Source organism: Hyperolius riggenbachi, chromosome 7 (genome assembly GCF_040937935.1).
Source record: "Hyperolius riggenbachi isolate aHypRig1 chromosome 7, aHypRig1.pri, whole genome shotgun sequence".
Classification (NCBI taxonomy): Eukaryota; Metazoa; Chordata; class Amphibia; order Anura; family Hyperoliidae; genus Hyperolius; species Hyperolius riggenbachi.
This window is the reverse complement of record NC_090652.1, coordinates 268373430-268386158: the sequence shown is the minus strand read 5'-3', so window position 1 is coordinate 268386158 and position 12729 is coordinate 268373430. Positions and strand designations below refer to the sequence as shown.

At 43.3% G+C, this 12729-nt stretch overlaps 1 protein-coding gene across 1 annotated transcript in view; it reads left to right on the top strand.

Moving 5' to 3' along the window:
• Positions 1-12729, top strand: part of DPP4 (dipeptidyl peptidase 4) — a 128878-nt gene that overhangs the window by 85538 nt on the left and 30611 nt on the right. Inside the window, exons 16-20 of the mRNA XM_068247061.1 lie at positions 3719-3840; positions 4975-5022; positions 8199-8297; positions 9346-9415; positions 10915-11109. Of these exons, the coding sequence (XP_068103162.1) occupies positions 3719-3840; positions 4975-5022; positions 8199-8297; positions 9346-9415; positions 10915-11109 (534 nt within the window). The remainder of the gene's footprint in view (positions 1-3718; positions 3841-4974; positions 5023-8198; positions 8298-9345; positions 9416-10914; positions 11110-12729) is intronic.

The window sequence follows — 12729 nt, the reverse complement described above, 5'->3', positions numbered from 1 at the left end:
GTGTCTTCCACTCCCCCCCGTGTATCCTCCTCCTGTCCACGTGTAAGTATGAGAAGCGGCTCGCCTCACCAACGGCTCCAGCAGCAAACACAGACCTCTCCTTTCCTGCATGGCTCCCCTAGTGTCGTATTTTTTCATAGTTTCTGCTCTGTAGACCTTGGCAGTATAGGCACGTCTTCTACGCCAAAAAAAAAAAAAATAAGCCTGATGTGTTAACAGAGCACTGACATATGGGAAGTCCAGAACATACTGCCATGTGGAAGCTTTTAGCCCTGCAGAGAGGCACTGGAGGCTGTCAGAGGCAGCAATGCTGGGGAATGGTGGTGTACGGACTGTTGTGTATATGAAGACATGGTTCTATACATTTTAATAATAATAATATATGATAGCTGAACACGTGTGCCCATTAATCTCATGATCGCAGATAGTTGACAGCTGGACACAGATTATGCACCTACCTGAACCCCAGCTTTACCCAAAGCTGGGTAAACCTCAGATTTACCCAACTGATACTGCCATTGCCACAAATTATAACCGTGGTCTATGGTGCCACTTAATTTAGCAACCAAACTGTTTTGAGCTACAGGGATCTCCGATCTCTTCATGGTCAAAACCAGTAATTCATTTTGCATTATAGATTAGAGAGCAATATGGCAAAGCGATTGCATATTTATAAGGACGTAAACTTGTGCTTTAAAGTTTGTTGTTTGGTGTCATTTCTTGTTTCTATGGAACACTGGATGCAGGGCAGGTTCTAGCTACAATGGGGCCCTTGGGCAAAAGTAACTTGGCGGGGCCCCCTGTGCCCTCCTTCACCAAATCATCCTCAAGGCATCTGAGCCAGCTGCCAGGCCCGAACCAGTCCCCCCCACACAATATCTTTAGGTGCCCATCATATGTTCCCTAAAAAAGCATTTTAGGGGGTTCCTATTATTCACCTTTTCCTACACAGAGTAATCACACAGCACCCTCTGTCATGGTTCACCATAGTTGGGGGGGGGGGGGGGGGGGAAGAGACACTTTGGGGGCCCCTACAGGCCCTCGAGCCCTGGGGCAATTGTCCGCTTTGCCTCTATGGTAGCGCCGGCCCTGAGTGGATGTGTGAAGTGAACACCGGGGACTACTTTTTTCTTTTCTGATAAATTCAATCCATACAAATGGGTACCCTTTTTTCTATGTTTACTCTAGTGTTTCAGCAATTTCTTGACATAAGCCTAGTAAACAGAGGTGCGCGGAGAGTACTATTTAAAATCCGAATTGATCCGGGTCCGGATGCCCATATATCCAGATCCGGATTGGATATCCGAATGCTCAGATATCCGCGTTCATGTGGACGTCCGAACGCATTATCCGGGCTATCCGGCCGGATTCAGATATCCGAATAGAAAAACCAGAAGTGCCCTTTAAATTGCTTTAAAACGTTTTTAAGGGTAAATGAGGCATGTAGCATTATTATTTTTTAAAGGAAAACCCTAATTGATGATGTAGGGACTTCAAATCCCCCCCCAAAAAAAATAAAATAAAAAATGGCTGTCAATTAACATCAGGACTAGGTTCCAGATAGCGGTCGTGCTGCCCACACTGTGTCCAAAGTCCAACCGCACAACTGGGACATGACAGTTTTCAGCCTCCAAAAAATTACGCAGCAATTGTGTTTTGGGTTAAATGTAGGTGGTATCAGTGGCCTGTGGCACCCTGGCCTGGTGGTGGGAGCTGCATAGGCAGCAGGAGCAGGGCAATGCAGCAGCAGGTGTAACGTGTGCCAGGAGCATTTTGGCATGTGTCACGTGTCACTTGCCAAGTGTCCCGTGACATGTCAAGTGCCATGTGCCACGTGCCAATTGACCAATCATTGGCTAATCAAAATTTGATGTGTGTATGAACCCATGGGAATGTGTTTATTGTTTTTTTCCCCCAAGTATTTGCCACAGTGTAGCAGACTGAGTTGATTTGTAGTGATACATTGTGTTTTTCGTTGTGAATGGCAATGGGAGGAGATATCCACAGTCTGAGCTGTATCCTTGCAAAAGCTAGAGAAAAGTCTTATGCAGTAATAATAATTATTTTTTTCTTCTTAAAGCATGAAGTGACTTGAGATAAACCTATACACACATAGGGCCTGATTCACAAAGCGGTGCAAAGTGTTTGCACGCGAGTGAAAACCCCTTTATCACGCCTAAACTCAGTTTAGGCATGATAAGAAGAAACTCGCGCGAATTTTCCGCGTGCAGAGTTTTGGGCAGCACCCGGCACTTCGCGCGAAGCTCCCATTAAGCCCTATGGGACTTTGCGCGCGTGCGTACGCGCGGTAGCTTCGCGCGAGTTAGAGCACAAAGCGGTGATAACTTTGCTAGTGCAAAGGTTATCACGCCTAAAGTCTTTTAGGCGTGATAACTGCGTTATCACCGCTTTGTGAATCGAGCCCATAGTATTAGCTCTACTAAGAAATTATGTGAAGTCCCTTTCTATTTTCCAGTACAAGAGTTAAAGGGGAACTGAAGAGAGAGGTATATGGAGGCTGTCATGTTTATTTCCTTTTAGACAATACCAGTTGCCGGGCAGCCCTGCTGATCCTCTGCCTCTAATACTATTAGCCATAGCCCATAAACAAGCATGCAGCAGATCAGGTGTTTCAGTGGTTCAGACTTATAAGTCTGATCTGACAAGACTAGCTGCATGCTTGTTTCTGGTTTTAATCAGATACTACTGCAGAGAAATAGACCAGCAGGGCTGCCAGGCAACTGGTATTGATTAAAAGGAAATAAACATGACAGCCTCCATATACCTCTCTCTTCAGTTCCCCTTTAAAGTTGAGTTTTCTATGCAAAAGAGCTTATCAAGCAGCTTGTCGAATTCAGTCGGGTTTCCTCAAAAGTAAATACAAGCTAAAACTGCTGAGAAACAGGAGTGACACTTTGAGATTAGGTTTTAGTGCTAGAAACTTCAAAGGGTCATAACTTATTTTTCAGCTTAAATGGCAGAGTGTGGATTCTAAACGGATGTAAGAGCCTTATGCAGTCTTAAAAATAAAGCTATAAAAATGACACTTTTATATGCTATTAATGTTCAATTTATGATTCTACACCTACAATGCATTATCTCTTAAAGCCAATGGGTACCAATTTAAAAATAAAAAAGTCAGTTACTCACCTAAGGAGAGGGAAGGCTCGGTCCTAATGAGCCTTCCCTCTCCTCTCCCGGTGCCCTCGGTGCTGTGCTGGCTCCCCCGTACGCGTCCACCGCCGCAGGGACTTTGGAGGTCTTCGGGAGCACTCGGGCTTCTGAAGACGGGCCGCTCCATACTACGTACGCGCGAGTGCATCATAGAGGGCGCTCGCGCATGCATACTATGGAGCGGCCCCGTCCTCGGGAGCCCGAGTGCTCCCGAAGGCTTCTGAAACATCCCTTCGGCAGCGGAAGTGGCAGTATTTGACCGAACTGGTCGAATAGTGCTACGGGGCATCCTGCGCGGGACCGGGCACCGGGAGAGGAGAGGGAAGGCTCATTAGGACCGAGCCTTCCCTCTCCTTAGGTGAGTATCTGACTTTTTTATTTTTAAATGGGTAAACATTCACTTTAAGTTTATTTTCACTTCAGGTTCATGTTAAATTAGCAGCCAGCACAGACCATACCTCATAAAATGTGCTATTGACATAAATGCATTGAGAAAGAACTATCTAAACTTTTTTTTAATTCTCTACCATATCAATCTTCTCAGGTTAAGCTTGGCTAACCCTAATAACCCTCAGTGCATAACTTGTAATATGGATCCTGCCAGATGTCAGCATTTCTCAGTGTCGTTTAGTAAAAATGGAAAGTATTATGCCCTTTACTGCAATGGTGAGTATGTGTTTACGTCTATACATTGTGAATTGCTTTTCACTTATCTTCCTGGTATAGAAACGGGTGGGCTAAGGATAGGTTTGGAAGGGCTAAGGCCAGGTATGCACAATAGATTGTCATCGTCCACAAACAACCATTTTTAGTTTTGGGTGACAATTAAGTGTAGGTATCCAGATGTGGTGGACAATATAATTTATGACCTGTTGTGTTGTATCACTAATCACTAGCACTATTGTTATCTAATAATAGTCCGCACAGCAAGGGACCACCTGTTCATACCATTCCCCAATAGAATACAACTGGCAGCTTAGCACATAGCTAGACCATTTGTTTGTACTGTAATCATTACTACAGTAACATTTCAAGAGGAACTGTAACCAAGGATTGCACTTCCATTCCAATCAGTAGCTGATACCCCCTTTGCCATGAGAAATCTTTACCTTTTCTAGAATAGATTGGGGGGGTCTGTATAGCTGATATTCTGGTGAAACCCTTCCCAGATTCTGATGTCAAGACCTAGGTCCCGACATTTTCCTGTATATGAACCATGTTGCATTGTGGGTAATAACTGCTTTTTCCAATTGCCAAGCAACTAGTATCTCCATCTGCGATAGACTAAAAGGGTTTTTTTTTGTTTTTTTTTAATAGATATACCCATGCACAATGTTAGTGCGTTTTTGACAAACTTGTTTGTGATCTGCTTTGTTATGCTAGGTATACACCATATCACTGTATCCTGCTCTCAGAAGCAATTTTCTGCTAGGAAAGTGTTTTATAGTTGAAATTTCTTATCAGTGATGGTCACACTGTAGTCACTTCCTGTCTCAGAACTGAGTCAGCCACTTACATACCTGATATTTAACTCCTTAGGCCGACAAAGAAGGGGGAAAAAAAGGAACACAGCAAAGTTATTTGTGTGCTAGGCACTGTACATACCCATGTCTATATCTGTCATATCACATCACATCACGTCACCTCAGGTATCCTTTAAGGCACAGGCAAAGTAGGAAGCTACAGGCTATCTCTAATTTTTCATTTAACTAAAGCTATTACAGTGTAATACCTAATTGTGTTGTGTACTTTAAAAACTCTGAACTATTGTTTGAATGACCTTCTTGCCATATCCTACAGGACCTGGACTCCCGAGATACACTTTGCACACCGGAAACGATGACAAAGGTTAGTACTATTTTACAGGTGTATGTGGAAATCTAAACACATTCCTAAAATTGAGGATACCCTCAGGAGCGCAGAACTAAACCTCCAGGCTGAAAATACATTGTCAAAGCAGGAAAACTCCAGAAATATCTGATGCAAGCCAGTTTATGGTCTTCAATATATCCAGATACTAAAATATCTGAACTTTACTAATACAAAAAACTCTCACAAAAGAGACAGCCCTAGCCTACTTGACGCTGCATAAGTTATCAGCCACAAGTAATAGAAAAACAATATAAGTAACTAATAAAACAATTGTTTGTTGCTGTTATGTTTATAGTATAGTATCAGATACTACCATTGGGGTACCAGTATGATTGTGCTGTCACTCTTAAATCTAGACAAGGAATGCTTGACTGATGCTGCGTACACATGTTGCGATTTCCCGCTCGATCCGTGGGATCGATCGGGATCGATCCGATTATTTTCTACATGTTCAATCGGGTTTCGATTGATACAGCAGTTGATTTTGCATGTTAAGTACGCAAAATTGACGGCTGTATCGATCGAAACCCCATCGAACAGGTCAGAAATAATTAAATCGATCCCGCGGATCGAGCGGGAAATCGCAATGTGTGTACCCAGCATAAGAAGCTTAATTGAGATGGATGCGACTCCTGGAAATCAGAAGGGTGGTTCCCAGGAGGATCTGCTCCATACTAACAATAGATACCCTATAAGGGTATAATAGTCAAGTAAAGTATAATATGTGCATATCATTTTTATAATGTTTAGAATACATACATCTAAATATGTTTTCTGCTGTAATGACATGACTGTGACCATTTTCATAATTGGTCATAAAGACCGTTCATGAGGTTATCATTAATGTTAATTATGAATGTTAAAAATGTTACTGTGATATTATATGATGCCTATTGAAACCTATTTTACAGGTGTATGCTATCATTTCTGTCAGATCTGTAGCACTTAATTCTATGTGAAGGCCATTATAAAATGTCTTGATATTTTCTGTCCAGGAGGAGGTATGTTGAGGATTATTAGCTAATTGTAGAAGCTGCCCCATTTAGCTTCTCTTCCAATTGGTGTAAGACTGGCACCCAGAAATTGCTGATGTTTATTGGAATCCATTCCTCCCTGTAACATCTGTAGCCTGTTCTGCATCAGTGGCGTAGCTACAGATCAGTAGGCCCCGATGCGGAACTTGGACATGGGCTCCCCTCTCCCCGGTGACATTTCCATTGCCACCTAGTTTGGTAAACCCACCACCGTTTTGTTTCAGAGTGCACACAGCGTAGGTTTCTCACCTGTCAAGCAGGTGCACTTGCCCTTTCTTCCTTTAGTGTCCTTGGCCTCAATTCACTAAGATCATGCTGGAGATAATAAGGCAAGAGAAAACTTGCCACGACAGTGAGAGAGTTATCTTATCTCTTCATTCCTTAAGTTACTTCCTCTGTAGTTATTTTCACATGCAGTTAATTAACAGCCTGTCTTTAACTCTGGAGTTAATTTAAGGATTGAAGAGTTAACTTAAAGACAGAAGAGTTAACTTTAGGTTTGCCTGAGGTAAAATGTTTCCTGAATACTACATGCCTTATCACCATGGTGATTACTCTAGAAACGTTATTAACGACAGGAGATAAGCTTAGTGATTTGAGGCCCTTCTGTCTTCATCCCTGCAGTTTTTCTGTGACCCGGTGGCATGTATGCAACTTCCTGGTTGGTCACAGGGACAGAGACACCACGGGAATTGAGGACAGAGGGACGCTGAAGGGAGGAGGAGGTAGCGTGTCTGCTGGACATGTATATGATGTAGTCCTCATGCCCACTGCTTTCCCAACATCCTCCATCCCCTTCCTTTATTGTTCAAATGCCAACTGCAGCCACTTCCTGGTTGGCTGGGTATTAGTGTGCATGTGCAGAGCACTCGCAGGCACATGATGAAGGATGTACACAGCTGGGCCAGCACCTGCGCACTAATGCCTGACTGGGTCAAACAGGAAGTGGCTGGGGGGGCATTTGCTTAGTAAAGGAGGGGAGCGATGGGCATAAGGACTACATCATATACATGCCGGCTCCCCCATTTTACTTTTTACTACAGGTCTGGTATCCTTAAATGAAACCAGAGACTAACTATATGCAAAGATGTATACATACCTGGTGCTTCCTCCAGCCCCATCCGCACTGATCCCTCCCACGCTACCATCCTCAGTCTTCATCTTCTGTACCGGGTCCCGTAAGTTCGGCAGTCACTGCCAGTCTAATGCAAGCTCAGTGCGCTCCCTCTGGCGGAAAATAGTACTGCGCAGACACCGTACTATTCTCCGCCGGAGAGAGACGGAGGAAGCGTACTGCACTTGCTCAGACTGGCAGCGACTGGCCGAACTTACGGGACCCGGTACAATAGATGGAGAAGGCTGAGGACGGCGGTGTGGGTGATCCGTGCTGATGGGGCTGGAGGAAGCCCAAGGTATGTAAAAATATTTGCGTATGGTTAGTCTCTGGTACACTTTAAATTATTTCTGGGCAGCTGCACTCAATATTGCGTAAAGGTTTTACCTTTCACCTGTAATTGGCTGGAACGGCAGAAATAGCCCCTCAGGCAGCAGATCGGCTGTAATCTAGTGTGCCTGTCCATACTTTCTTCTCATCACAGGTCCCAGACTCCCTGCTCGGCCCCTCCCCTCACTGACTGAAGAGAGGGGGCCTGAGCAAAGTGGATGTCTGTGACCTGTGAGGAGAAGAGAGCACGGACAGGCACACTAGATTACAGCCTTTCTGCTGCCTGAGGGGTTCAAGCAGCTCTGCTTCCACCTCAGTAGCTAACTTAATTAAAGGGTCTTGGGCATGCACGGGCCTCTTTAAGAGGATGGGCCCGGTCATAATTGCAACCTCTGTGACCCTGGGCCCTACGCCAGGGTTCCGCACTGTTGCCTGTTACAAAACCTCAGAGCATAATGGTCCACCACCATGTTTCACAGTTGGGAAGGGATTTTATTCATCAAATGCAGTCTCTCCCCCCCCCCCCCCCACGTACATTTGACATATATATAGCTTACTTTTTTTTTTTACATGATATGGGGAGCTAAATGGCACCATCAATTTGCAAGAGCAGAATTTCACTTTAACCCTTCGGCAGGTATGGGATTTACAATAAATGTTTCTGTTACTTTCAGAAATCCGAATTTTAGAGGATAACGAAGTGCTGAAAGGTTTGCTGGAAGATATTCAGCTGCCCACAAAGGAAAATCAATCTATTTCCCTCAATGGATTTAGTAAGTATTCCACTGAAAACGCAATGTCGTATTTCACACTCTCTTTTGTGTTCATTTGTTACTCTCTACAGGAAATTGACTGGAGAATGAATTTCAGAGCGGGAATAAATTATCTTGCAGAGAAGGCAAAAAAGACTTGCTAGCGGGCAGCAGTCTGTAAAATTGCATAGACTGATTTATGCTCATATCCTTCACAGCAACAAAATGCACAGCATCATTACTGCACATCAATATATATATATCTATATATATATATCTATATCTCTCTATCTATCTATCTATCTATCTATCTATCTATCTATCTATCTATATATATATATATATATATATCGAGAGAGAGAGACAAATAGTCATAGTCTGTAGCTTTAAAACAAGCCTGAAGTGAACATTTTATAGCAAATCTGTCGTGAAAATAAAAAGTCAGATATTTGCCTACGGAGAGGTAAGGCTTTGGATTCTGCAGATCCTTGCTGTTCTTCGCCCAGTTCCTGCATTTCGGTGCTTTCTGATTACTGAGTACTGGTGATTTAGATATGTGTCTGCAGTTGGGTTTTAAGATTGAAGGTCTCTTGTAGGTTGGCAAAACGCACATTGATTTTTACAGTAGATTCTCCCACCTGCCTAGTCGACCAACTTTCAAAGACCTTTACCAGTTTATAGATTGTTAGCGTGATTGGGCATGTTGGAAATTCTTCTTTCAACAGGCAGGATATTGCCTGCCACATAGCACTTTACTGCAATGATTGATGCCGGATTACAGTTGTGCATTAATCTTACTGAGAACGCTTGGACAAGGTAATAGAGTTTATTTCAACTTCTAGATCAAACATTAATCCCATCAGGCCATTATTGACCAGTATGGGTTTGAATTATTGGTGTATGCTAAAGAGACACCAATAGGCTGCCTTCAGTGACTCTAACTATGGGGGCTTATTTAATGGCATCATGAAAAATCTTTCTATAAAAAGTGCTATGAGTGTTTTGTTTGTATGTTACTTTTTTATTTTTAGATAAATGTGCAGCTAACCAGGATCTATTTTTGTTATAGATTTGTGGTATCAGATGACATTGCCACCTCACTTTGACAGATCCAAGAAATACCCCTTACTAATAGATGTGTAAGTAATGAAGACCTTGCTGGTTGTACATCAGGTGCAGGTAGCTGGGGAGTTCAGTCTATGGCTAAATTCCCATTATTAATAAATACCTGTATGTAAAATATCTTGTCTACTAAACATTTTGTATTTGTCTAGCTTATTCTGTAGAACTTGGTCAGGCAGCACTTTAATTCCCATGACCTAACCCTAATTTACTGTACCCCAAACAGTTACATTATGGTTGTGGACACGCCCATGCTTCTGATTGGCCTGCAAAGAGATGTGAGATCTTAAATGTGGTCTTCAGCTCTGTAATGAAGCGTACAAACTTAGATTAGCACCTTCTAGTCTTTATACCATTTGCATATTCAGACTTGAGTTAAATGGGTCAGCACCAGTTGTATAAAAGTCCTTTGTTATTTAAATAAAATAATTTAATAAATTGGCCATATTTCAATACTAAATCTCTATAAACTGGTATTGCAACACTATCATATTATTGACATTTTGTTTTGAAAAATGGACCATATGAACGGCTTTTAGTTATTGTAATGGATTTCTTTAAAGCCCAAACCTGGCTTACCAGTTTAATACCTGATGGAAAATGTGCATAAGTTATCAATGCAAAAATTGTGTGTTTTACACGTCTGTTCGTTTTGCAATACATACGTTGTAAGTATCTTTCTGGCTGCAGATTAGAATGGCCACTATCCACCCTCCAAATGAATTGCATGCGAGTGTATAATATAAGATACACAGACAAGACACAGAACATTTATATCACGCGTTTTTTTCCTGGGGGACTCAAAGTGCAAGAGCTGCAGCCTCTAGGGTGCGCTAAGTAGGCAGTAGTATTGTTAGGGAGTCTTGCCCAAGGTCTACTTACTGAATAGGTGCTGGCTTACTGAACAGAAAGAGCCGAGATTCAAACCCTACTCTCCTGTGTCAGAGGAAGAGCCCTTAACCAGTATGCTATCCACCGACTGCCTACAGAATAGTTACATACATAGTTACATAGTTATTTTGGCTGAAAAAAGACATACGTCCATCGAGTTTCTTCAGGCTGGTGGAGGGGAAGGCTAAGGGCTAGATGGCCACTCAGTCTTCCTACCCTTGTTTCCTGTAGAAGGTAGGTGCGACCTCCAGGGATGCAAGTGATGACCCAACAGTGAAGAAAACTTTGTGGGCTGAGGAGTAGCAGCACAATTCAGTTGTGGGGGTAGGAGTTACAAGACCTATGAAGCTGAGGACCCCTGCAGGTAAGTATGTGGGAGGTTGGGGTAAATCGTTTGCCTAGGTAGAAGAGGTAGGACGACGGTGGAAGAAATAAATCCTGTAATAAGTTGTCAAGCTGGTCCAGTGCCACATCTCTTGGTACCAAAAGTGGGAGAGAAGGTTGCTAGTGGTCATATGATCAAGTACTGCTCGAGTGATCACAAAAAAAATATGCCCTGGAGTTGAAAATAAATCTACGGACTGAAGCTAATCACATGTACTAAAACCTTCTTCTATATTTCTAGGTACGGAGGACCCTGCAGTCAGAAAGTGGATCAGTACTTCCGGCTAAACTGGGCTACGTACCTGGCCAGCACTGAGAAGATCATTGTGGCCAGTTTTGATGGCCGAGGCAGTGGATACCAAGGTGACAAAATCATGCATCAGCTATACCGGCAGCTGGGGACTGTAGAGGTACAAGATCAAATCGCTGTGGGCAAGTAAGTCTGCACGGAATATTTTGCCTCCATTATCCAGCTTTTAGAGCACACAGTGAAATGAGAAACCAGCATAATAAAGTAACCATAACTGAATCAGAATCACTTTTATTTCGCCAAGTACAGCAAGAACTGTAATCGGAATTGCTTGTGGAACACATGGCATAGGCAGAGTATAAGACAGACGCACAACACATACAATTACGAAAAGCAGAAGACAATTAACATCGGCCATTCACCGCTACAATTGCGGACCAGTAAGGTAATAAGATGCTGGTGATGGCCGCGAGTCCATTTTAGGATAAGAGCCAAGGCAGGCAGTGTCAGTGGCAGTGGCCGGCTGACCGACCCAGCTATAGCACGCTGGTATGCGGGCCAGGCGGGGGGAGGTTGGAGTTCAATAACCGAACAGCTTGGGGGAAGAAGGTGTTCTTTTGCCTTGTGGTTTTGGATGGTATAGTCCTGTAACGTCGTCCCAGTGGGAGGAGCTTGAACTAGTGGCTGCCTGGGTGAGAAGGGTCACGGGAGATCATGGTGGCCCTCTTCCTCATCCTAGCGGAGTGGAGGAGATCAAGAGGTGGAAGAGGAGATCAGATGATCTTCTCCGCATCCGTTATGACTCTATGCAGTTTGTGTTTGTCACTGCCCGTCGCGCCAGCATACAAGACAATGACTGAGGAGCAGAGGATGGATTCTATGGTGGCAGTATAGAAGCTGGTCAGCAGCTCCCTGGGCATGCCAAATCTCTTCAGTTGGTGCAGAAAGAACCTCTGCTGGGATTTGATTTCTTTTGTATTTTGGTGGTGTTTTGCCCCCATTTCAGGTTGTTAGTGAGAGTCGTACCGAGGAACCGAACAGATGTTACTTCGGTGACTCCTGTTCCTCCTGCAAATAACTTCCAAAGCCAGATCAATTAAAAGTATCCCAGTTCACCAAACATAGTGCCTGCCTGAGTTGATTGAACTTTGCTTTTCTAAAATTTACAGTTTTAGTTGTCCCGCTGCCCCATGGCCTATCAGTCACCAGATCAAATGTTATCATGGTGTGTTCACTATTTCCCAAATGTTCTTGAACCTTTCGCTCTCCTCTGGATTAACAGGGATATGTGAGGGAGCAGGCTGGTGTTGTACTTTGTTTTCTGATTGAACTTGATGGACGTATGTTTTTTTTTTTCAACCTAAATAACTATGTAACTATGTAATTTCTGATTGGTTATTAAAACTTTGTTAGGTGTTGCTGTAGCCGTAAGTGATGTCTAACGGCTGGTTACTGAATGCTTAACTACTTGCTGGATGCCGTGCAGTATATTCACGGCCCTGCAAAATTGACAGGATGCACCAGGGCCGTGAATACGCACGCACACCGCTGTTACCGCCGCTTAGAGGGGAAGATAATGAGTGGGACCGCAGGTCCCATTCATAAATCTTAGTCCGCGATTCAATGAATACCGGCGTCTACGAGACGCCGGCATTCATTGTATCTTCCTGTTGTTACACTGCTATGCATTACTTCCGATTCACGTGCTTACGTACTTGAATCAGAAATAATGACTGAGGACATTTTGTCGCCAAATAGTATATTACACCAAAATTAATTTTTGTTTAATAAAAATCCCCACACTGA